The 25600-nt window shown below is 46.3% G+C and overlaps 2 protein-coding genes across 2 annotated transcripts; both read left to right on the top strand.

Annotated features, from left to right (window-relative positions):
• The first annotated feature begins 543 nt into the window (after positions 1–543).
• Positions 544–1699, top strand: LOC136459991 (uncharacterized). Its single transcript, XM_066459840.1, has 2 exons — positions 544–832; positions 926–1699. Exons 1-2 carry the CDS (start codon positions 544–546, stop codon positions 1657–1659), a joined length of 1023 nt encoding a protein of 340 aa, XP_066315937.1. The 3' UTR covers positions 1660–1699.
• A 19744-nt stretch (positions 1700–21443) lies between these two features.
• LOC136461401 (uncharacterized) lies at positions 21444–22538 on the top strand. Its single transcript, XM_066460711.1, has 3 exons — positions 21444–21455; positions 21570–21663; positions 21757–22538. Exons 1-3 carry the CDS (start codon positions 21444–21446, stop codon positions 22491–22493), a joined length of 843 nt encoding a protein of 280 aa, XP_066316808.1. The 3' UTR covers positions 22494–22538.
• The last annotated feature ends 3062 nt before the right edge of the window (positions 22539–25600 follow it).

Below are 25600 nucleotides of genomic sequence, written 5' to 3'. Positions count from 1 at the left end.
TGCTTCATAAAATGCACGCGCGCGCTCGGCGCTTTTGACTTTGAACCCAATTGGCACACATATAATGCTGGCGCTGCGCTTTGCGTGATCGCCAATTCGCCGTGACATGACGTCATTCCAAGCTTCCTCTTAGCCCCTGTGGCCTGTCACCTGTGAAGTGAAGGAATAGATCGACGACGACGACCCTGCCGAGTGCCGACCGACCCACAACGGCGGCGCCGGACTCGCGTTGTGGTCGCGAGCTAGAACGGCAAAGACCCTGCCGGCCGGCTCGTTCCTGCATGCCGCGTCGACGTCGTCTCGCAGTGGCAGCTGTGCGCCACGCGTTCGCTTGTGCACGACGCCGCGCACCACCCGGCCGGCGGCGTTCACCGATCCATCCGCCCGCCGGGACTCCCTTCTCCATTTCTATATACGGTCTCGCCCAGTTGACCCGAGGCTTTTGTTATCTGGCCGGCCGGCGGCTGCATAAATACAGCAACCAAGCCCTGCCTAGCTCCCTCCGATCCTCCCGAAACGCAGCCTGTCGTACACGTCGTGGCAATGGCTCCTGATGCGTCTGTGCTTCTGCAGCTGCTGGCTGCTGCTCTGGTGGCGGCGATGTGCGCGGCGGCGGTGGCGACATCCACCCAGCAAGCTGCTCCTGCGCCGCGCGGCGGCCTGCGCCTGCTGCCGTTGAACTACCACGTGCTCACCCAGGGAAGGTACAAGAGGAACCAGCAGCTGACGTGCCCGGACCCCAAGACGAAGCAGCCAGGGTGCATGGCCAGGTGCGAGTCCCGCTGCCCCGACCAGTGCATCGTCGTCTGCCCCGGCTGCAAGACCTACTGCAGTACGTACACACTACACTATTGCACTAGATCTGCCGCGCCCGCCGCCGTCCAAAAGTCCGACTAGCTCTTAACTTGCTTCCAACGCATGCAAGTCTGCGACTTCTTCTACCCCGGCATGACGTGCGGCGACCCGCGGTTCACGGGCGGCGACGGCAACACCTTCTACTTCCACGGCAGCAAGGACAAGGACTTCTGCGTCTTCACCGACGCCGGACTCCACATCAACGCGCACTTCATCGGGAGGCGCGACCCCGCCATGAGCCGCGACTTCACCTGGATCCAGGCGCTCGGCATCCGCTTCGCGCACCACCGCCTCTACGTGGGCGCCCACAAGACCGCCAGGTGGAGCAGCGACGTCGACCGCCTCGACCTGGCCTTCGACGGCGAGCGCGTCGCCATCCCGGCGCACACCGGCGCCGCGTGGCGGCCCGCCGCCGCGCCTGCGCTCACCGTCACGAGGACGGCCGCGACCAACGGCGTGAGAGTGCGCCTCGAGGGGACGCTCGACGTCGTGGCCAACGTCGTGCCCGTCGGTGAGGAGGACTCCCGCGTCCACGGCTACGGCGTGACGGAGGACGACTGCCTCGCGCACCTGGACCTGGGGTTCAGGTTCCTCGACCTCACCGACGACGTGCACGGCGTGCTCGGGCAGACGTACCGCTCCGACTACGTCAGCCGGCTCAGCGTGAAGTCCAGGATTCCTGTCATGGGCGGCGCGGCCGAGTACCTCTCCTCGGACATCTTCGCCACCGACTGCGCCGTCGCAAGGTTCGGCGACGACCGCCGGGACGGTATCTCCATGCTCGCCTCTGCCAGGGCCTATTAATTAAGCACATAGCCATCGATGCAGCGAGCACCGTCACACGCACGACGCGCTTATATTATGGGAATAATATATATAAACAATAATCGTACATATGTTAAAGTACATGTTATCTTCAAACACAGAAGTTTTCAGTTCAAATACATTGATCAAAATTACAGTCGATTTTGTTTGCCAGTTAATCAGATGCTGGTGCTTTGCATTAAAGGGGAACAGTCTCCTAATAACATAGGTTATGCTTTCCCTTGTTCTTCAATTTAGCTTTTTGCAAGTTATGTTTTCTTCTTCAAGTGAAAACCTGTGCTCACTTGTGCACTATCTCAAGTACTATTAATCATTAATCGGCAGAGCTAGCGCCCGGACGTCCAGACGGACGCCCGCGCCGCACTCTGTTTGCCGCGCTCGGGCCGGCCGTCCCTACCCGAGCCTGCATTTCGCACGCCCACACGGGGCCCGCGCCGCCAGACCGCGCGCAGGGACCACTCGCGCCCTCTCTCCTTCTCATGTGCATTGCAACATGTGTGTTGACACCGTTTTTTGCACGTGTCAAAATGATCAGAGTGGGCTAATCGGCAGGAGGAAAGTTACTGTATACGCTGACAGCCGATGAAAATCAGCTTGTAAAGATGGTTGCCGATGAATGGTGGTGATCGATGGAAAGGTTGATTTAGACTCGGGCGTTGCCGATAAGGTTGGAGATGTTATTGTCGATGCCGATGAAGGAAGGCTTGAAAACTACTGCCGATGAAACAGGAAGTATGCCGATGGAAAGGAGGTCAGTGAGAATTCCATCGTAATTGAGGCGGACAGGGAAATAGATAGGAGTTGATTTCCTTTTTCTATATTTGTTAGAGTATGATTCATGTAAGAGTCACGTGTTTCCTTAGATATGGACTTGGTGTCCTAGTCGTATTTGGTTATGTCTCTTTAGATCAGGGTATAAATATAGATTGAGGGGCAATGTAATAGATATCAATCAATATCAAAACCAATTTTTACTCCTATTTGCATCTACTTACTTTTCGGCGACTTCGTCAATTTGTATATTTTTCCTTTTTACGAGTTCTCATTGATTCGGCGAGTTGCATCGCTTCAGTGCGACCTTCGGCGATTCTCGAGTTCCGCGTGAGTACCTCTTGGCCGTGACTTCCGGGCGTATCGCTGTTGTCAGGACCAAAGTGCTCGTATCTTCATCCTTGTCGATTAACAGGTCAAATCGACTGGCACGCTTTGGATATCGATTCGGGTATTAGCCCTTTGTGTTTGCAGATCCACTTTTGCATCAACACATCTTTTGGCACGCTCGGTGGGACAAATCAATCCGATCAATATGTTCAATCCCGAGATCGATTCAGGGAACATTATCGCGGTATCAGAAGAAGATCTTAAGGAAGAGCAGAGGCAGGCCATGGAAAAGGCTATAGAAGAATACAGGCAGCTTTGTCTGAGATCGTTTAGCCTGAACAAGAGTGGACAAGTCATCCAGAAGCAAGATTTGCCGTTGCCTCGGCAGGTTACCTTTAACTCCAATCCTGGTAAACTTCAAGAGATGGTTAATTCTGCAGTAAATCATGCTTTGATTAATCATTCCAATGTGCTGTCCAATACTGTTCATAATGCTGTGGTTCGAACTCTCAAAGAAGGACAAGCGTCACCGCATTACGTTGGGCCTGCCTATCACCAACCAGAGCCGGCATCTGTCAATACTCCATCGGCTCCCTCGGCCGTTGTGGGTACAGAAGTTACTTCTCCTCCAGTATCGGCAGGCTTACCTAATATTCAATCTACACCGATACGATTAGATCCGGTACTACCAGGAGGACGAGTTCAGCTTAATACAGATCTATCGGCATCAGCTATGTCAGGCCCTGTGTCTCAGAATAGCCAGATTCCTGCTAATTGGTGGGGATATGGTATGCCTCCGGAGTCATCTGCTTTCAATCCTGGGTTACCTCAAGTGTTTGATGCAGTAGGAAAAGCTCCTATACCATTGGCTGTTTCGCCGATGGCTCAAGTGCCTCAATATGCCACAGCAACTACTGTGCAACCAACTCTAGGAGGTTTCCAGATGCCTTTGGTTCAAACACCCAATTCAAGTCCATCGGCAAGCTTACTGCCGATGCAGCAGAAAGCCCCTGCTATGAGTCAAACTGGGGTTCAGTTCATGCCTCAAGCTGGTTATAATTATCCAACAATGTCAGCAAATTACCAGCCATCGGTAAGTTTTGTACCGATAAGTTCTAATAATGGTTGGTCAGGACAGTTACCTGTTCAACATACAGTTCAGCAAAATCAGCAGGTTGCAGGGATTCAACAAGGTCATATGCAAGCTGGTTTCCAGAATTAAGCATCGGCAGCTCAGCCGATGAATCCTTTCCAGCAGGTTAATGGACCACAAGTAACGGCAAATATGCCGATTGCTGGAGATTGTGGGCCACAAAGATATGTGGAGGGATATCAGCAGGTACCTCCTGTAGAAATTCAGCCAGTTCATCAGCAGGAGGCTGATGCTTTTTGGGCCGATAAGATAGCAGAAATTATGAAGGATCAGTTTGGGATAAAGCCCAAGGTCAATACTTATTCTTATCGGACTCCATACCCTCCTGCATATGATTTAATTCCTCTCCCAAATCGGTACAAGGTACCAGATTTCACTAAATTCTCTGGGCAAGATGATACATCAACAATGGAACACGTCAATCGCTTCATTATTCAATGTGGAGAGGCAGCTAGCAGAGATGAATTAAGAGTTCGATTATTTTCATCATCTTTGTCTGGATCGGCATTTACATGGTTCATTTCATTACCACCAAATTCTATTATTACTTGGGCTGATCTAGAAAAACAATTTCATAAGTATTTCTTTGCTGGAATCCATGAAAAGAAGCTTACCGATTTAGCAAAATTGAGACAGCGTAATGATGAATCGGTAGAAAGCTTTGTGCAAAGGCTACGAGATGTAAAAAATAAGTGCTACAGCCTGGTGCTGGATGATCGGCAGCTTGCCGATCTGGCTTTTCAAGGGTTATTGCCACATCTTAAAGACAGATATGCTTCTCAGGAGTTTGAAAGCCTCAGTCATCTTGTGCAAAGGATCTCTGATCAAGATACTAGGGTTTTTGAACCTAAAAAGAATTGGAGTAAAAAAGTATCATTTGTTGAAGAAGTAGGAGATTCTGATTCTGATGAAGAACCAGTTATCGGCTTAGCTGAGTGCGTTAAGAATAAAAAGCCGATATCTTGTCCTTTTGGTCAGAAAGAGCCAGAAGAGTTTACCTTTGATATCACCAAGGCCGACAAGATATTTGATCTTCTGCTTCAAGAGGGCCAAATTAAGCTGTCACCTAATCATGTGATCCCATCGGCAGAAGAGTTGAAGAAGATCTTGTACTGCAAATGGCACAATGCAACTTCACACAGTACAAATGAGTACAAGGTGTTCAGGCAACAGTTACAATCGGCTATTAAATCTGGGAGAATTAAGTTTGGTACTTCCAAGGCCCAAAAGCCGATGAAAATTGATCAACACCCTTTTCCAGCAAATATGTTGGAGGCCAAAGGGAAGACCAAGGTATTGACGTCAGAGGCTGCTGAGAAAAACGCATCAGTGGATCCCCAACATCGGATAACTACCGATGATGCAAAAAGTAAGGGTTTGCTAGGAGAAAGCAGTAGTTCCAAAAACCCTCCTCGACCTGGCATTGTGATTACCCATCGAAGGCAGCAGGAGGGTTGGCGTCAGCGTAAGGACCGATATCGACAACAGTAAGAAGAGAGACGTCGGGAAGAATGGTATCGGCATAAAGATCATTGGAGGTGCCCGTTTTTCATCCATTGCTGGGAAGAAGGTATTAAATTGCCAACTGTTGAAAATTGCCCTAAGTGCAATGGTTATTATGGGGTCAATCGGTTAGAAAGGAGGTTTCAACCTGGCAATCAGGGTTTATTTATCAATGAGCCGATCAGAGGTAGAGCATCAGTGCATGATCGGCTGGGGGGCAGACTTAGTGTACATGAGAGGCTTGGTAAACGCGCTGGATATTTTCCAAGGAATCAAAAGGAGCTTGAGGAGATGGCAAACGCAAGAGTTCCCGATGAAGAAATATTCTACAGGGACCCTAATATACGCCGTGTAGAATCAACTGGGACCTGTTATCAGCCGGTTTGGAAAACCAAGTTTCCTCGATGGTGCCCGGAGGGTCTGACAAAGACACAGAAAAGGAGGATGCAACGTGAGCATCAGGAGGATTTATACCGAGAGGAAAATTCCTCCAATGAGAGGTCTAGTCATCAGCAGTGGCAGGTAAAACACAAAAATAAGGGTCCATCGGCAGATGTTAATATGTTATTCATGTTGCCGATGGAGTTTTTGGCACTATCTGATAATGAGGAAGAAGTTGTTCTCTCTGATCAAGTAGCTCAGTTGACACTAGATCCAATGATGGCTGTTTTTGAGAAACCTACCGATGACGAGAGACAGCATCTTAAGGCTTTGTTTGTGAAAGGCAGAGTTGATGGGCAGCCTGTATCTAAGATACTTATCGACGGAGGGGCTGCGATTAATATTATGCCTTATGTGATGTATCGGAAACTTGGTAAGGGAGATCAAGACTTGACCAAAACCGATATGATGCTGAAGGATTTTGAAGGCAATGTGTCACCGGCTAAAGGGGCAGTATGCGTTGAATTGACCATCGGCAGCAAAACCTTGCCGACGACATTCTTTGTTATTAATGACAAGGGTGCATATAATCTGCTTCTAGGGAGGGATTGGATTCATGCTAATTGTTGTGTTCCTTCTACAATGCATCAATGCCTCGTACAGTGGATTGGGGATAAGATTGAGTTTGTCCCTGGTGATTCTTCTTATATCATCGCATCGGCAGAATCAGATACTTATGAGCGAACTAAATGCATATCAGGAGAAGTTTGGGAAAAAGAGTTCCTTAGAGTTGCTGATTATGAAATTCCACCGATCCAAGCAGTCGGTTCTGAAGAAGAGTTTTAATGGATAGGTTTGCCGATGATGAAAAATTAGGTCAAGGGTTCACATCGGCAGATGATTTAGTAGAAGTAGATATTGGTGATGGCGATAGGCCAAGACCTACTTTTATTAGTGCTAAGTTAGATTCCAAGTGTAAGCAGCAAATAACTGATTTGTTAAAAGAGTACAAAGATTGTTTTGCTTGGGATTATACTGAGATGCCTGGATTAGACCGATCGATAGTTGAACATCGGTTACCTATCAAATCTGGATTTCGGCCACATCAGCAGCCAGCTCGCCGATGCAACCCTAATATACTTCCTGACATTAAGGCCAAAATAACTAAATTAATTGAGGCAAAGTTTATTCGGCAGTGTCGATATGCAGAGTGGATCTCTAATGTGGTTCCTGTTTATAAGAAAAATGGAAAACTTCGTGTTTGTATTGATTTCAGGAATCTCAACAAAGCCACACCGATGGATGGCTATCCAATGCCGATTGCTGATTTATTGATTGATGCTGCAGCCGGACATCAAATTATCAGCTTCATGGATGGTAATGCAGGTTACAATCAAATATTCATGGCTGAAGAAGATATTCCCAAGACTGCTTTCAGATGTCTAGGTCATGTAGGGTTGTTTGAGTGGATAGTCATGATGTTTGGTTTGAAAAATGCCGGCGCTACTTATCAAAGAGCTATGAACTTTATTTTTCATGAATACATCGGCACATTAGTGGAGATCTATATTGATGATGTAGTGATTAAGTCTGGAAATATCACAAAACATCTAGCTGATCTATGAAAGATACTGGAGTGCACAAGGAAGCATGGATTGAAGATGAATCCTAATAAATGTGCATTTGGTGTATCGGCAGGTCAATTCTTGGGTTTTATGGTGCATCAGCGGGGCATCGAAATCAGTAGGAAGTCTATTGATGCAATTAACAAGGTGGTTGCTCCTGCCAATAAAACTGAATTGCAATCTTTGATCGGTAAGATTAATTTCATTAGAAGATTCATATCTAATCTGTCGGGTAAGATCAAGGCTTTCAGTCCATTACTTAAATTGAAAGCCGCTGAGCAGCAGTTAGCCCTAGATGAAATTAAGAAATATTTAACAAATCCTCCAGTGCTAGTTCCACCTCAACACGGGAAACCTTTCAGGTTGTATTTGTCAACTGATGATACCGTTATCGGTTCAGCTCTTATTCAAGAATTTGAAGGAAAAAAACGTGTTATTTATTATTTGAGCAGAAGATTAGTGGATGCTGAGACAAGGTATTCGGCCATCGAAAAATTATGTCTATGTTTATACTTTTCTTGTGTCAAATTAAGACATTATTTGTTATCTGCCGAATGTACGGTCATATGCAAAGACGACGTAGTCAAGTATATGCTGTCGATGCCGATATTAAGTGGTAGAATCGGCAAGTGGATTTTAGCATTATCAGAATTTGAACTACGTTACGAATCGACTAAGGCAGTTAAGGGGCAAGTTATGGCTGATTTTGTCACTCAGCATTGTAATACAGTGGACTCTCTGGAGGTTGCTCCTTGGACACTTTTCTTCGATGGGTCCACATGTGGTGAAGGAGCAGGTATCGGCATTGTGTTGATTTCACCTCAAGGAAGGAAGTATGAGTTTTCATTGCCGATTGTTGCTACATCGACAAACAATCAGGCTGAATACCAAGCCTTGATAAAAGGGTTAGAATTGCTAAAAGAGATACGTGCCGATGCTGTTGAAATCTTTGGTGATTCTATGCTAGTTATAAATCAATTGGCTGGGATTTATGAATGCTGAAGTGAAGTTTTAATTTCGTATTATAAAAGATGTTTGTAATTGTTGAAAGGGTTTAGAGATTTTCGTCTTGAACATATTTCTCGACTGCATAATGAGGAGGCTAATCGACTAGCTCAGCATGCTTCAGGGTATCAGCCTATTCAGGAAGTGCTAACATTGGCAGTCGATACCGATGACTGGAGAAAGGAGATTGTCGATTATTTAAAGGATCCATATAAAAAGGTTGAAAGACGTATAAGGTTCCAAGCTACCAAGTATGTGCTCCTCGATGATGATTTATATTATCGAACTATAGATGGAGTTTTACTCAGATGTGTTAGCAGTGATGAATCGAAAAGTTTGATGGGTGAAATTCATGAAGGAGTATGTGGAGCGCATCAATCGGCTTTCAAGATGAAGTGGATGATCAGAAGGAATGGATACTATTGGCCGACTATTCTTGAAGATTGTTTTAAATATTTTAAAGGATGTCAGGGGTGTCAAAAGTTTGGAAATATTCAAAGAGCGCCTGCATCGGCTATGAACCCTATAATTAAACCTTGGCCGTTCCGGGGATGGGCTATCGATCTCATCGGTTAGATTTATCCACCATCGAGCAAAGGACATAAATTTATTCTGGTTGCTACCGATTATTTCACAAAATGGGTTGAGGCAATTCCTTTAAAAAAGGTGACATCGGCTAATATGATCGATTTTGTGAAAGAGCATATTGTTTACCGATTTGGTATTCCTCAAACTATCACTACCGATCAGGGTACTATGTTTACATCGGGAGAATTTGATGAGTTTGCTGTAGGTATGGGAATTAAAGTTTTAAATTCTTCTCCATATTATGCTCAAGCTAATGGTCAGGCTGAGGCTTCTAACAAAGGGATCATCAAACTCATTAAGTGCAAAATTAAAGAAAATCCTAAGAGGTGGCATACAGTATTAAATGAAGCCTTGTGGTCATATCGGATGTCATGTCATGGTACAACCAAAGTAACGCCTTATCAGTTAGTATATGGACACGACGCAGTATTGCCTTGGGAAATTAAAACTGGCTCTAGGCGAATACATTCTCAAAATCAGCTGACAGCCGATGATTATGATACTCTTATGAAGGATGAGTTGGAAGATGTGGCGGGTCATCGGTTAAGGGCTTTAGTTAGCATCGAAGAAAATAAGAAAAGAGTAGCCAGATGGTATGACAAGAAGGTGAAAGTAAAGGAGTTTGCCGATGGAGATCTGGTCTGGAAATTGATTTTACCGATTGGGACTAAAAGTTCAAAGTTTGGAAAGTGGTCTCCTAATTGGGAAGGTCCATATCGGATAAATCAGTCTGTTCCTGGTAACGCATATATTCTAGAAACCCTCGAAGGGGTTGTGTTTCCCAGAGTATTAAATGGAAAATATTTAAAGAAATATTACCCTAGTATCTGGATGGATGCATAAAAGTATAAGTGCCGATAACAGTCCTATCGGCTAAAATTATACAAGGATGTCAATGTCTCATAAAGTGCCGATGCAATAGACAAGATTTACAAGTTTAACAAGGATTGGATAGCCAATATCGCACGCAGGCAAATCTGGTCGGCTTCCTTCATTTCTTTGATGTCTTCATCGGCAGCACCCTCCACAGGCTTGAGTTTTTTCTTCATGGCCAAGGCTTTGCGAGCCTGGATGTCTCTTTCTTGCTGAAGGGCCTTGATGGCATCGGGTAGCTGGCTTTCTTCTTGTTGGGCATGAGTTAAGGCTGCCTCGACTTCTTTCAATTCAGCCAATAGAGCCATCCTCTTTGCCGATAAATCTAAGATTTTCTGCTTAAGTTCAGCGCCCGAAGTCTGCAAGTTGCCGATGCCCTTGTGCTTCTCATCGGCAATATGTTTCAGTTGTAGCATCTCTTCTTTGAGTTGAGCCTGAGCTGCTCTATCGGCAATGCGTTGAGCAGCCCGTTGATATTGCAGTTGGCGGCTTTCTAAATGGGCTGCTGGGAAGAGTGCTTCTTCAACATCGGTAGGGACCTGGCCACAGATTGTTTTGAAAATTGCCTTTGCGGGGTCCGAGTCATCTACCAGTTGGGCGGTATCCTGCTGTAACAAGTCCAGGAGAGCTTCCAACTTGGACTTAATTTCTGCCGATATTGTTCCCAGTGCAAGGGAAGAACTTGTTTCCTCTCCATCATCGTCAGAAACGTCAATGGCAAAGGAAAATAGGCTGTTTGGGGAGTCTTGTTCCTGAGAAAAAGAAAAAGAGGTCAGTTAAGGATAAGTATGAATATTATAAATCAACTAGGTCAATCGGCTTACCTGTTTCAAGGCAATTTCCTGTACTTGGCTGGAGGAAGCAGCCTGGAGTATGCCGTGTGGAGGATCGGCTGAGCTTGCCGATGGGATATCCTCTGTGGCCTCATCGGTGGTTGGCCCTTGGGGTATGATGACCGATGGTATGTCCTGTACAGGAGGATTAACTGCTTGCTCAGTTGCATCGACTGATTCTGGCCAGCTTGCAGACGTTGGGGCAGATGTGGGGATCGGCATGGACTTCTGTCGTTTTGGCTGTGCCTCGGCATCTGTTAAGGCTTTGCGCTTTGCTTGGGCCTTGGCAACGGTTGGCTGGGGGGCATCGGCACTTGTTGGTTGTGGAGCTTGAACATCTGGTACGCTTGCCGATGTACCCATTTGTTGCTGCAAAACAAGTGTAAGGTATGATATTTAACAGATAAAATGTAAAATCAAAGGAATACCTCTGAAGGTTTGTCAGAGGTAGTGGTGCTTGATGTCGGAGGAATTGCCGATGACAATCCAGCAGCGGTTCTTACACCCTGATGATTAATGTTAATACAGTTTGTGATCGGCATGAGTAGAAATAAACAGGGTTGTTACCTTGAATGCCTTGATCAGGGTTGTAGCAGCAGCCAATGGAGTGGCCCTAGCTGTAGCCAATTTGGACTTGGAGGTGATGGTCTTGGCACGGGTCTTCTGGTGAGTCAAAGCAGTTAAGGTGGGGGCCTTGTAGCCGATCGGTGATATCGGGGAAACAGGCCGAAGATCGAAGGGTTTCCCACTTTTGCTCATAGATGGTGCTGGGTTGTTAACCTGTCACGAGAAAGTTAGTTACCGATATATGAAAGGAAAAAGCAGAAGGGAGTTAAAAGAAACTTACTGCGTCATCGGGAATGGCGTATTCAGGGTCGATCATGTGCCGATATGTGTGAGCAGATGTTGCAAACAGTTGTTCCCTCCACTCTCGCCATCATTGCTTATATGATTCGGTGATGAAAGATGCTGGCGTCCAGATGGATATATCGACATCTGTAGTATCGGCATCGGGGGAGAGTCGTACTACCCTGCTCCAATCTGTTCCGCAGGTGATTGTTTCTCTGGGTTTGATCACATCGGCAAAACAAAGTTTGATTGGCAGTTGCCCAAAAGCCAATTGATGGGATACTGCCGATGGATTGTAAAATTCATACGTGATATTGGTGTTTTTCCCGCTACCGAATGTGTTTACTGGGATTGCCCTAGGAGTAATGATGGCCATCATGAGTTCATTATCTTGATTCAGAGTGTCATCGACAAAGTTGAAAAGAAGGGGGAATCTGTTTTCTTCGTCAATATAAGGTACCCAGGCCCTATGATCACGAGAAAGACCATTGTAGAAGCTTTGGAAGAATCTGCCGATCTGGTCTTCATTGGCCTCTGTTCCAGGGAGGACAATTATGGCTTCACCAAAATTGAGGGGTGAGCGTGTTGCTGATTCCTCATCCCCAAGCACGTGGTCTTCAGCAATTTCTCGTGGGAATTGTTGGGCAAAGAAGTCCCATTGCAAACGTTTGTGCATATGGGCATTCAGCCACATGTTGATAAACCACCACGGGCCTCCTAAGTTGCCGATGGGTTCGCCAAGCAAAAGTTTCTGAGACACTTGATGAAGAAGATGATAAGTGGAACTCAGAAGGTATCGGCCAAGAGGGAACCTTACACCATTGGCCAAGAGTTCAGCCGCGGGGAGGAAGGCGTTGGTTGGTCCTACTGATCGACCACAGAAGATAAATTTTTCTAACCACATATTCAAGAATGTGGCATGTTCCTTCTGGTTAACTGTCCCGGTCCTCTGGCATTCTTGAATATATCCCGTCCAACCGCCGATGTTGCGGGTATTCACCCTATATTCAGATTTTCTACCATAGATGGAGCCTTCATCGGCAGTTGAAATGTCCAAGCCAGTGAGCATGTAGACATCGGTAAGTGTGGGAGTAGCTGGGCCATGTCCAAACATAAAAGTGTTTATTGTGTCTGATCAGAAGTAAGCAGCTGCAATCATCATTGACTCGTTCTTTTGCATATCGGCAATGGATAGCCTAATGCATTGGTCTAGCTTCCGTTCTGCCCAGTGTACTTGCATCGACCTGTTGACCCTCAAGTACCAATCTTTCCACCCTTTGGTGGTTTTGGGCCAAGATCGGAATGTATCTTTCCATAAATTCAGAGAGAAATTTTGGGCTCTAAAAGGGATTTTGTTAACCTCTGCATTAATCAGATCAGTTGGATCTGGGTTGCCCATTGGTCCTAGGCATTGGAAATGCGGCTGATCGGTTGGAATAACTAATTTGTTGCGAAGTTCCTAAGTTTAGAGGATCCGAAGAACAAAGAAAAAGAGAAAAATTACCAACTGTATGAACTCGCAAAGACCAGAGGAATCGAGGTAGAAAGTAATGGAAGTGGAACGAACCGCAGGGACGTCGAAGTTGATTGCCATTATCTTGAGGTAGATGGGGGCACGAGCTGGAGACTCGAGGTTGACGCTGGAGAAAAGTTCTTGTTGGTTGAGGTCGCGCAGTTGTTCATCGGAGTCGCCGCCAGAAAGAGAGAATGCCAAGGATTGGAGTCTGAGGGTAGAAGACGAGCGTTCCGGAGAAATCTATTTATAAGCCGCTTGGAGTAGGGGTATTCTGGACTTATCTCTATGCCGCGCGCATGTGGGTCGAGGTGGTTCAGATGGATATGGTAACTGTTCGCACGATAATCAAGGGATTGTACAGATGATTTGATAACAAGTAATCATGACTTGGAAGAGATCTCGGTACAGGATATTTTAATTCTGAAAATGGTGGCATTATTATGTTAGGATCTTGCCGATGGATTATTGTTTCGGTATCTTAACCATAATCAGGGCAAGAGTGGTTGGAAATTGTGCAATATTTATTGAGGTGCGTGAATCAGGACTAGATTTGATTAGATTTGATAACAGATCAAGTTTTGGCTTGGAGGATGAGTTACGGTAATTGGGCGAAGGCAAACGTTATCTGGAATAAATTTCGGAGCATTAATGGTTTTATACTCCGAAATTGGGGGGCATGTGTTGACACCGTTTTTTGCACGTGTCAAAATGATCAGAGTGGGCTAATCGGCAGGAGGAAAGTTACTGTATACGCTGACAGCCGATGAAAATCAGCTTGTAAAGATGGTTGCCGATGAATGGTGGTGATCGATGGAAAGGTTGATTTAGACTCGGACGTTGCCGATAAGGTTGGAGATGTTATTGTCGATGCCGATGAAGGAAGGCTTGAAAACTACTGCCGATGAAACAGGAAGTATGCCGATGGAAAGGAGGTCGGTGAGAATTCCATCGTAATTGAGGAGGACAGGGAAATAGATAGGAGTTGATTTCCTTTTCTATATTTGTTAGAGTATGATTCATGTAAGAGTCACGTGTTTCCTTAGATATGGACTTGGTGTCCTAGTCGTATTTGGTTATGTCTCTTTAGATCAGGGTATAAATATAGATTGAGGGGCAATGTAATAGATATCAATCAATATCAAAACCAATTTTTACTCCTATTTGCATCTACTTACTTTTCGGCGACTTCGTCAGTTTGCATATTTTTCCTTTTTACGACTTCTCATTGATTCGGCGAGTTGCATCGCTTCAGTGCGACCTTCGGCGATTCTCGAGTTCCGCATGAGTACCTCTTGGCCGTGACTTCCGGGCGTATCGCTGTTGTCAGGACCAAAGTGCTCGTATCTTCATCCTTGTCGATTAACAGGTCAAATCGACTGGCACGCTTTGGATATCAATTCGGGTATTAGCCCTTTGTGTTTGCAGATCCACTTTTGCATCAACAATGTGTAACACTCGATCTACTTTTGCAACATTCAGATAAAACACTGCAGCATACATCCGAAACAGCTGAAATACTTGCAAAATACCAAAAAACTTAAAAACACGTGTGTAGCCATTGCAAACATCAGGATGAAACACTTCCAACATACGTATAAATACCACTACTGGAGGCGGCTTCTTTGCCGAGTGCCTCAGGCACTCGGCAAAGGCTGATATACACTTAGCAAATGGTTTGCCGAGTGTTACACTCGGCAAATGGTTTGCCGAGTGTTACACTCGGCAAAGGGCGCTCGGTAAACAGTTGATCGGCAAAGACCTCTTTGCTGAGTGCACTTTATCGGGCACTGCTAATCTGACACTCGGCAAAGAAAAGTCGCCGTGACGGCGAGCGTCACCATGACGGTGGCTTTGCCGAGTGTCAAGGTCAAGCACTCGGCAAAGCTCTCCTCTTTGCCGAGCGTCGTTGACTCAAACACTCGGCAAAGGTGGCCACTTTGCTGAGTGCCACCGGCAAGACACTCGGCAAACAGGCGACCTTTGCCGAGTGCCTGGCCCATGGCACTCGGCAAATATGTGATCTTTGCTGAGTGCAATGGCCTGTGCACTCGGCAAAGCATGTTCCCAGGTCGTCACTTTGCCGAGTGTCATGGCCATTGCACTCGGCAAAGTGACTGAAAACAACATTTTTTATTTGTTTTTTACATTCCATCCAAACAAGCAGAAGATATATATAACCAACATCACATATATATCATCAACAGCACAGATATCCAACACCACATATATATCACAAAAGTCACATGTCTCACAATACATCACAAATAAGTTCACAAGTAATCCAAGTGCTCCATCATCTACAACCACAATTGCAAATAGAAGTACCATTAACAACCACAAGTATCATCACCTAGCTTTCTCATCCCACCGCCCACCACCTTTGTTCAATCACCTGCAATTAAAAAGAGTAAACCAATATGCACAGATAAACAAGAAGTACTTAGAAAGAGATGCAAAATAAACAAACGTAATTACAAAATATCATAGTATTACATGGATTAGAAATAATCTTTATGATCGGGATTAGCTGGATCATAAGTCTCATCATCACTATCAATCATGTCGAAATAATCAACACTATCTGAATGGGCAATATATGTTGCCATTGTCATTGTCTAAATGTAATCGCTCAAGCATTTATAAGTCCTTTACATTTTGCACCTCATCTCCAGCGTCCTCTTCAATAACCGTTTCATTATCTACTTCCATTCCGATCGCTTCGGTTAAGTCTATCTCAAACCTCCCTTCTAGTCTCTCTTCTTGAAAGAACTCTCCGTCATATGTGTTTGGGTCTAAATTGTAATCTTCATCGTTTGGGACAGGCACTTTACCGTGTGGTGATACCCTGTGCACAATATCCCAACCCTTAAGATGACTTTTGGTTTGACACGCATATGTGAGATAATAAACTTGCGTGGCATGTTGGGCCACAATATAGACATCGTCTCCTGGTAAGATGGAATCCTATCGAATTTCAACTAGCCCAAGATTAGAATATGTCTGTCTCGTTACTTCAGGATCAAACCAATGGCATTTGAATATGACGGGATTAAAAGGTTTGGAACCATGAAACTTGAGTTTGTATATTTCTTCAATTCTTCCATAATACTCGACCTCATCAACGCCGGGCGTAAAAACTCCAGAACTTGTGGTTCTTCGATTGGGCCGACTCTGCTCGTAGCTTGTTGTGCGAAAGCGATATCCATTCACGTCATAACCAGAAAATGACCTGACCCTATAGGCAAAGCCATCGGCAACCTGTCTTAACTCGGCACGCATAGACGCATCCCTTTGGCCCTGTAAGCTCAAGCAGGATACATCGTTATATTATTCGCACGTACGAGTAACTTGGAATGTCAAACTAAGTACGAGCTAAATTAGACGGTACCTTTCGTTTGAACCAAGAAATGAAATCGGGCATTCCATTTCCCGCAGCCTATCTAAGAAGGGTATCTACCTGCTGTGGGGTAGGATCCCTTGATTGACGCCAAAATTCATGAAGAAATTCCCTGTACCAACGAGAAACAAGGGGGTTAGATGCAGAATAGTGACAGCGTATTTAACAAGTTCATTGAGAACTTACTGCATGTACGGCGCCACTTCGTCAAGGTTGGTCAACACGTATAGCATGATATGTCTCCACTCTTCATGATTCAAGGTCTTGGGGGTTGATGCACTTGCGCTTCCGAGTTGCCCTCGGAAAAGGCTGAGGTTCGATTCATTTTTGCCAGCATTGTAACGAGGGGGTAGATTATGCACGCTAGGGAGGTTGTCACCATAGTATGTTGTTGTGAAGTTCGCCACCTCCTCCAGAATGTATGCCTCTGCAATGGAAGCCTCGATTTTGCATTTATTTCTACATTTCTTTCGAAGAACCTTTAGACATCTCTCGATTGGATAGCACCAATGGCCCTGCATGGGCCCCCCCATTCGTGCCTCATACGGGAGGTGCAAAATCAAAAGTTGCATCGGATTGAAGAAGCCGGGTGGAAAGATCTTCTCCAACTTACAGAGCAACACATGTGCCATTCTTTCCAAGTCAGCAATCATGGTCTGAGATAACTCCTTGGCACAAAGCTGGTGAAAGAAATAGCTCAACTCTGCTAACACTAGCCAGACATGCTCAGGGACATAGCATCGAACCATCGCCGGAAGAAGCCGCTCAATCCATATGTGGTAGTCATGACTCTTCATCCCTAAGACTCGCATAGTAGATAAGTTCACTCCCTTCCTCAGATTACCTGCATACCCATCAGGGAACATTAACGTTTGGATCCATTCTAGTACTTCCCTCTTTTGGGGCTTGCTCAAGACAAAATTGGCCTTAGGCCTTCTCCATGTCTTGCCGCGACTAGGAGGCTTCATATGTTGGTTTGGTCTATCGCATAACGTTGCCAAATCTACTCTAGCCTTAACGTTGTCCTCTGACTTGTCAGGAATGTCCATGATTGTTGCCCAAAGTGCATCGGCGACATTCTTTTCAGTGTGCATTACATCAATGTTGTGTGGAAGGAGAAGGTCATCAAAATAGGAGAGCCGAGTCAAGCCCGACTTATGAGTCCACATATGTTGCTCTCCATATCCCATAAAACCACCTTCTGGATTGACCATGAGACCATCTATCTGTTCACGAACCACGACACCAGTCATTATCGGTGGTGCAGGGTCTGTCACTACGACACCTTTCGTAAAGTTCTTGATGTCTCGTCTGAATGCATGGTCAAGATGGAGGAATTGCCGATGTTTGTCGAATGATGAATACTTGCCACCCTTCTGCAACCAAATGAACCTCAGACCTTCCTTGCATACTGGGCATGGGAACTTCTTGTGAACACACCAGGCGCAGAATATCCCATACGCCAGGAAGTCATGCAGGGAGTAGTGGTACCAAACATGCATTTTGAAGTTTTTCTTTGTAGCTCGGTCGTATGTCCATACCCCTTCCTCCCAAGCATAGATCAATTCATCAATCACAGGCTCCATGAACACACCCATATTATTCCCCTGGTGTCCAGGAATTATCAACGACAAGAATACGTTCTGTGGTTGAAAGCATACGCCGGGGGAGAGATTGAGGGGGATAACGAACACGGACCAACATGTGTATGGGACAGCCATCATTCCATAAGGATTGAACCCATCTGTTCTCCAAATACACGTCCTGCCAGGGAGAGTATGTATCCGGAGAACAATAGGGAGATAATGCCGAAACTCTGTCTCGGATCGGAGCAGTTCATGGAAACTAACCCCACCTACGTATCCGCGGGCTATCCAAAAAACATGGACAATTCGAAATAGATACGGTTTTAGATATGGAAATATCTGCATATTTCCAACCGTATCTCTTTCGAACGGGAGACGCCTAACTGGGTTACGTGATCTACGACCATGATACAGAAAGAGGTGTTATACCTTGGGTGGTGGTGGAGTCAGGCTAGTGGGTCGGTGCAGTGGCGAGGCGACGTGGTGCAGGCAGACCCGCAGCGGCGAGGAAGGCGATCGGGGTCGCCGAGGTACTCTGGCTCCGCTCCGACGGGCTCTTCTCTGCAAAAAAAACATAAAAATATCAATACAAAATTTCGGCAGCACCTCCCCTGCACGGTGAGGTTTTCAAAACCTGCAAGAAAACCAACTGCACGATGGTCGACATGCACATATATATGAACGGCACGATGGCCGACATGCACAAGATTATATCCAACCACATATATATAACAATGTCACAACCACTCCTACGACTAGCACCACTGCTACTCTACCACTACTACTACCGCAACTACTAGTAATACTACGACGACGATGACGGTAGGGTATACCTAGTGGGCGTCGTAGGGCAGCGGTGGTGAAGGGGCGTCTCCTCCTCCTCCTCCTCCTTCCTCCTTCCTCCTTCCTCCTCCTCCTCTTCCTCCTTCTTCCTCCTCTCCTCCTCTCTTTCTCCTCCTCCTCCAGCGGCATGGCACGGGCGGGGGCGGCGGCGCTGCCGCGGGTGTGCGTGTGTGCGGTGTGTGTGGGCCGGCTGGGCCAAGGGGTTAAATCCCCGCTTTGTCGAGTGCCCCGATCTGGCACTCGGCAAAGTTTGTTTTTTAATTTTTTTAATTCTTTGCCGAGTGTCACCTGTCCTGGCACTCGGCAAAGAGGGTTTTTTTTTTAAAAAGTCTTTGCCGAGTGTCATACGTCCTGGCACTCGGCAAAGCGGTGATTTGCCGAGTGTCACTTTATAACACTCGGCAAACCATATTTTTTTCACTTTTGACCTCCAAACTTTTTCTGCAGTTCTCATACAATACCTGGTACTCCATGTTCTAATGTGGCATATTTCTCGGACTTTTTCTATATTTCTTTAATTTATTTCATTTAATTGAATTTTCTTGGATAATTCAAATTATAACTGCTAGTCATTCGAATAATGAAAAAATGAATGACAAAATGATATTCATGTTATTTAGTATAGTGTGAGGCCGTATCCAGGACCAGACCACCGATTTCGAACATCTTATTCATGAAACATGACCACGAACTCGCGGCCGAGTTGTTTTTAAATTCTATAAAAAGCAAACGAAGTTCGAAAATCATGAAACTTGTCAAGATATCATGATATCATATGTGGAGGCTGTGATAAAAATTTGAGAAGGTTTCACACAAGTTGTCACGTACGATGCTTACCACCTTGTCGGCCTCTTCACGAAATCATGAAACTTCTTCGGAGATTCTTCGGTTTGCAAGCATCGTACGTGACAACTTGCGCGAAACCTTCTCAAATTTTTATCACAGCCTCCACATATGATATCATGACATCTTGACAAGTTTCATGATTTTTGGACTTCGTTTGCTTTTAATAGAATTTAAAAAAACTCGACCGCGAGTTCGTGGTCATGTTTCGTGAACAAGATGTTCGAAATTGGTGGTCTGGTCCTGGATACGGCCTCACATTATACTAAAAAAACATGAATATCATTTTTTCCATTCATTTTTTTCATTATTCGAATGACTAGCCGTTATAATTTGAATTATCCAAGAAAATTCAATTAAATGAAATAAATTAAAGAAATATAGAAAAAGTCCGAGAAATGTGCCACATTGGAACATGGAGCACCAGGTATTGTATGAGGACTGTAGAAAAAGTTTGGAGGTCAAAAGTAAAAAAAAATATGGTTTGCCGAGTGTCATATAATGACACTCGGCAAATCACCGCTTTGCCGAGTATCAAAAAAATAACACTCGACAAATCACCGCTTTGCCGAGTGTCAGAAGAAGACACTCGACAAAGGGTTAATGGCGGTTGCCAGCCGTTAACGGCGGCAGCCCTTTGCCGAGTGTCAGGAGAATAACACTCGGCAAATACATTTTTGCCGAGTGTTATTGTTTGCCGAGTGTCAGTTGTTTGCCGAGTGCTTTATCTCTGGCACTCGGTAAACAGCCTCTTTGCCGAGTGCCCGATAAAAAGCACTCGGCAAAGCCTGGGATACTCGACAAAGAAGCTGTCTCCGGCAGTGTACACCTGAAACACTTGCATATATATACAACATCCTGATCTAGTTTTGTAACATCCAAATTAAACATTTGCAACATACATATGAAACAGATGAAACATCTGGAACATACACTTAAAACATATATGTATAGTCCATTGCAACATGTGCAACATCCCGATCTACTTTTGCAACATCGTTATTAAACGCTTGCAACATACCTCTAAAACATCTGAAACATTTGAAATGTATGCTTGCAACATGCATCGTATCTCGGTGCAGCCTCCTCCGCCGTCTGCATCGGGGCGCCGCAGCTGTAGCAGGAGGTGAGGTCGGAGGGGCCGACGCTTCTCCTTGCGAGGCGGCCTCACTGGCTAGCTGGCGGCCGAGGGAACAGTCGCCACCCGTGGGCGCGACGGTGCTCGCATCGTCCGGCGAAACGGGCCGTAGAGCAGAAGCAGCAGCAGGAAGTAGCGGGGCGACACGGTGGAGCAGGAAAGGAGCAGCGATGGGTGACCGTCGACGGCGGAGCGGGCCGCGGAGCAGGAGCAGCGGGGCGACCGACGGAGCATGAGCAGGCGGGGTGACCGTCGACGCACGGAGTAGAGCGGAGCAGGTCTCTTGTCTCCTTCTCCTTTCTTTATCCAACCGGCGCTGCGGAAGAGACGGAAGTTGCGCGGATATACGGTAATAAAAAAACGAGCAAGCGCACAACAGAAGTGTAGTGGGGTGGTGTCCGAACGGACGCCCTGTAGCATTTCCGATCATTATTAATTGTTTCAGACGTTGAGACAAAGGAGTTTGTTTTCCTACCTATTAAGTGCAAGGGATTTGATTAACCATACCCATTGCAGCTGTCGGAGTTACATGGCTCAAGTGGTATTCATCATTAAATACTTCCTTGTTATGATATGAATTGGGAGAAGAGGGAACTCACCAAAAAAAAAGGAGAAAAAAAAAGGTGCGCCACAGGTGTAAGCCCCGTTCTGTTAGTCCAAGACGAAGCAGCCAGGGTGCATGGCCAGGTGCGAGTCCCGCTGCCCCGACCAGTGCATCGTCGTCTGCCCCGGCTGCAAGACCTACTGCAGTACGTACAAACTACACTATTGCACTAGATCTGCCGCGCCCGCCGCCGTCCAAAAGTCCGACTAGCTCTTAACTTGCTTCCAACGCATGCAAGTCTGCGACTTCTACCCCGGCATGACGTGCGGCGACCCGCGGTTCACGGGCGGCGACGGCAACACCTTCTACTTCCACGGCAGCAAGGACCGGGACTTCTGCGTCTTCACCGACGCCGGCCTCCACATCAACGCGCACTTCATCGGCAGGCGCGACCCCGCCATGAGCCGCGACTTCACCTGGATCCAGGCGCTCGGCATCCGCTTCGCGCACCACCGCCTCTACGTGGGCGCCCACAACACCGCCAGGTGGAGCGGCAGCGACGTCAACCGCCTCGACCTGGCCTTCGACGGCGAGCGCGTCGCCATCCCGGCGCACACCGGCGCCGCGTGGCGGCCCGCCGCCGCGCCTGCGCTCACCGTCACGAGGACGGCCGCGACCAACGGCGTGCGGGTGCGCCTCGAGGGGGTGCTCGACGTCGTGGCCAACGTCGTGCCCGTCAGCGAGGAGGACTCCCGCGTGCACGGCTACGGCGTGGTGGCGGAGGACGACTGCCTCGCGCACCTGGACCTCGGGTTCAGGTTCCTCGACCTCACCGACGACGTGCACGGCGTGCTCGGGCAGACCTACCGCTCCGACTACGTCAGCCGGCTCAGCGTCACCTCCAGGATTCCTGTCATGGGCGGCGCGGCCGAGTACCTCTCCTCGGATATCTTCGCCACCGACTGCGCCGTCGCAAGGTTCGGCGACAACCGCCGGGACGGCATCTCCATGCTCGCCTCTGCCAGGGCCTATTAATTAAGCACATAGCCATCGATGCAGCGAGCACCGTCGCACGCAACGCACGACGCGCTAATATGGGAATAATATATACTCGCTCCGTCCCCAAAATAATGTCGTTCTAGCCTCCACAGCTAGGCATGTACGAATGTTGTTGTGCCTTCTACGCATTGTTGCCTGGGCATGGTGAAACACTGTGTTCTCATCCCCATCTCGAGAATAGCTCGATGCTTACTTCTCTGCCTCCAGAAGGCTGCCCTCTCCTTGAGAGCTTGAGCAAGAGTTTCATGACAAGCCTTTCGAACCTGAAATTCAGCAGATGAGAGTGCCCGATCCTCCTCAAAGGAATCAAAAAGTTGTATTAGGAATTTGCAATTAGGAATTATGAAGTGTGGCGCCCTGTTACGCCTTGCCCAAACCTTAGCCGCTGACCTAGTCGATTTGATGCAAGCCGCGAGCTGCCCAGCCGAGTCCAAGCAAGCAGGAGTGTTAACCCATGCCGAGTCGGATAAGAGTAGATTACTTTTTAGAAATATGTAGTTGAAAGAGAGGTCAGAATAATTTTTATAAATATGCAAAACAGATTATATTAACCAGACTTTTTTAGATCGTAATCAATCTTTAAAAATAAATAATTGTATACCTACATTAATCAATCTTCTGATATGTCAAGGCAGAGAACTGTAGGTGTCCATGACGGCAGGTCGGCAGCTACAGACGTGAAGGCGGCACCGGCCGCTAGCACTACTACGGTAATACACTTTAGGGGCGGCTAAATGTGATTATCAGGGGCGGTTTGCCCAGCCGCTACTGACCCATCGATTGTAAAGATGGAGCAGCTCTAGCGACGGGCTTTTAATCGCCCCTGAAGATATATCTTTAGAGGCGGTTCCGTTAGGAAAACCGTCCCTGAAAATGCCATCTTCACGGTCGGTTCCATTAAGACAACCGCCTCAGAAGCTCTATCTTCAGGGGCGGTTGACTTAAGACAACCGCCTCTAAAGATCTATCTTCGGAGGCGGTGGTGATACGACAACCGTCTCTAAAGTTCAATTTTTAGGGGCGGTTTTATTACGACAACCGCCTCTAAACAATTTTCTCCCGGGGGGGGGGGGGGGGGGGGGGGGGGGGGGGGGGGGGGGGGGGGGGGGGGGGCTATTGCAATGCAACCGCCCCTCAAATCCTTTTAGCAAGGACGGCTGTTGCAGTGCAATTGCCCCTGAAAATGTATTTTTAGAGGCGGCAAATCAAACCGCCTGTGAAAATCAGTTTTAAACTTTTGAATTCGAAACTTCCCGCCATATTTGAAATCGTGTTTTCCCACCAAATTTCAGACCCAATTGCAAATGATTTAAATTAACTTCATATATAAATAGTACTGAGTCAGAGTAAACTAGTATACACACATCATCAACAAAATATTTATGGCACAAGGTCTGAAATTGACATTTAAACTACAAAGCAACATTATGTGTGCCTGGGCCCAAGCAAATGAAAGAAGGGCTTCGATGTGGCAGCACGAAGATGCTCATACTTTGGATGTGTCGCATACTCCGAATCAGGATCAAAGAACAAACCCCCCAGATTAACAACCTCCCGGATCAAGAACTTGCAAAAATCATTTTGAACTTGTTGAACATCGGCTTGGGAAATCATTTCGTTTGGCCTCAACGGAGCATGCTGCACGTAACAAATGAGGAACAATTATTAGCTAGATTTATAATAATGGACATATGCATATGATATGGTCCGATAGATCGACTTACGTCTTCAGGGTTATTGTAGTAACGTCCGTTGGCCCTCATCCATTGACATGCATAGTAGCCACAAAGCACGCTTCTGGGAGGCTGCCTCGAGCACCGGAGGTCGGTGACATGCAAAAGACAAATAATACAGTGAAACACATTGTTCCACATAATCAATATTCTCGCTATTTGAGTTTGAAAATGGTCATACCCATGGATGTAGAGAGACAGTCATCCTATCCTTCTTCGTTGGGTCATGCGGGCCACCATTTTTTACATAATATCTATTGACGCCGTTTAATGAACAAAATAGTCACTTTCATGTGGAAAATAATGGGATGAAAAATATGTATCTTCCGAAATATCTGTAGGTGCTATTTAATGAACAACTTTATTATTGTCATCGAGATCTGATTCATTAGTTAACAAGGACAAACATTGCAAAGAAGTAATTCTATCGAGACTTGAACATAAGCTAATTCTGACAGAAAACTTAGTTTCACAAGTAATAAACTACGAATAATTACTTACGTTTGTAACACGCTGAGAAAACCTTGGAACGATTTTTGATCCTTTCTCATAGAGTCAAAGATGATTATGCGGCCAGCTCTCAAATTGATGGTTGCTAAGATGAAGTGATCGCTGCATTAATTAGTACAAAAAAAGATAATGGTGAATATATATAAACCATCTATCAAATAACATGAAAAAAGATACTAGTCGATGTTACTTGAAGTGGTACAGGGCTTCTATATATTGCCATCCCTGATGAGCTAAGAACGCCTTCCCGACATATAATGCAGTTTCATTCTTTGCTCGGGTGTGCGCAGCCTTCACAACTTCTGCTGTCGCCTGGCCCTTCAAACCCTTAAGTGCAGGATCACCACTACTCCAAAACAGAGGTCCAGCATGTCTTGCCTCACAAATGTAATTTGGGTCAAGGTATGCGTTCCTCGCATTCAACTTGGCAGAATCCATACACTCTTTGCTACATGAAAGTATGACACATGTGTGGTTAACAGGATAGCACACAAGCACATATAAGCAAATATGACGATGAGTTTAATAAGCACACACTACTTACAGGCACCATAGGGTAAGCTGACTTAAGTCGAGTCTCTTCTGGCGGTATAAAAATTGAATGTCTTCGAAAGGCATGGTCAATTTCTGAAAGTCTACATTCTCATGACCGAATATGTCCCTAGCTGGGTAAGTGAACGACACTCCCTCTATGCTGAGTTTGACCGCCCACAAATACCACTTCTGAAATACCCTCATGTATGACAATCTATCATTGCATTCTAGGGCAAAATCAGGTAGGAATTCCTTGCCTGGCACGTAATCATAGGGGCATTCGACAATGTTTTGCTCCATCATCTC

This window comes from Miscanthus floridulus, chromosome 6, assembly GCF_019320115.1.
Source record: "Miscanthus floridulus cultivar M001 chromosome 6, ASM1932011v1, whole genome shotgun sequence".
Classification (NCBI taxonomy): Eukaryota; Viridiplantae; Streptophyta; class Magnoliopsida; order Poales; family Poaceae; genus Miscanthus; species Miscanthus floridulus.
Note: the sequence above shows the minus strand (reverse complement) of the source record. Positions and strands in the feature narration are given on the sequence as shown.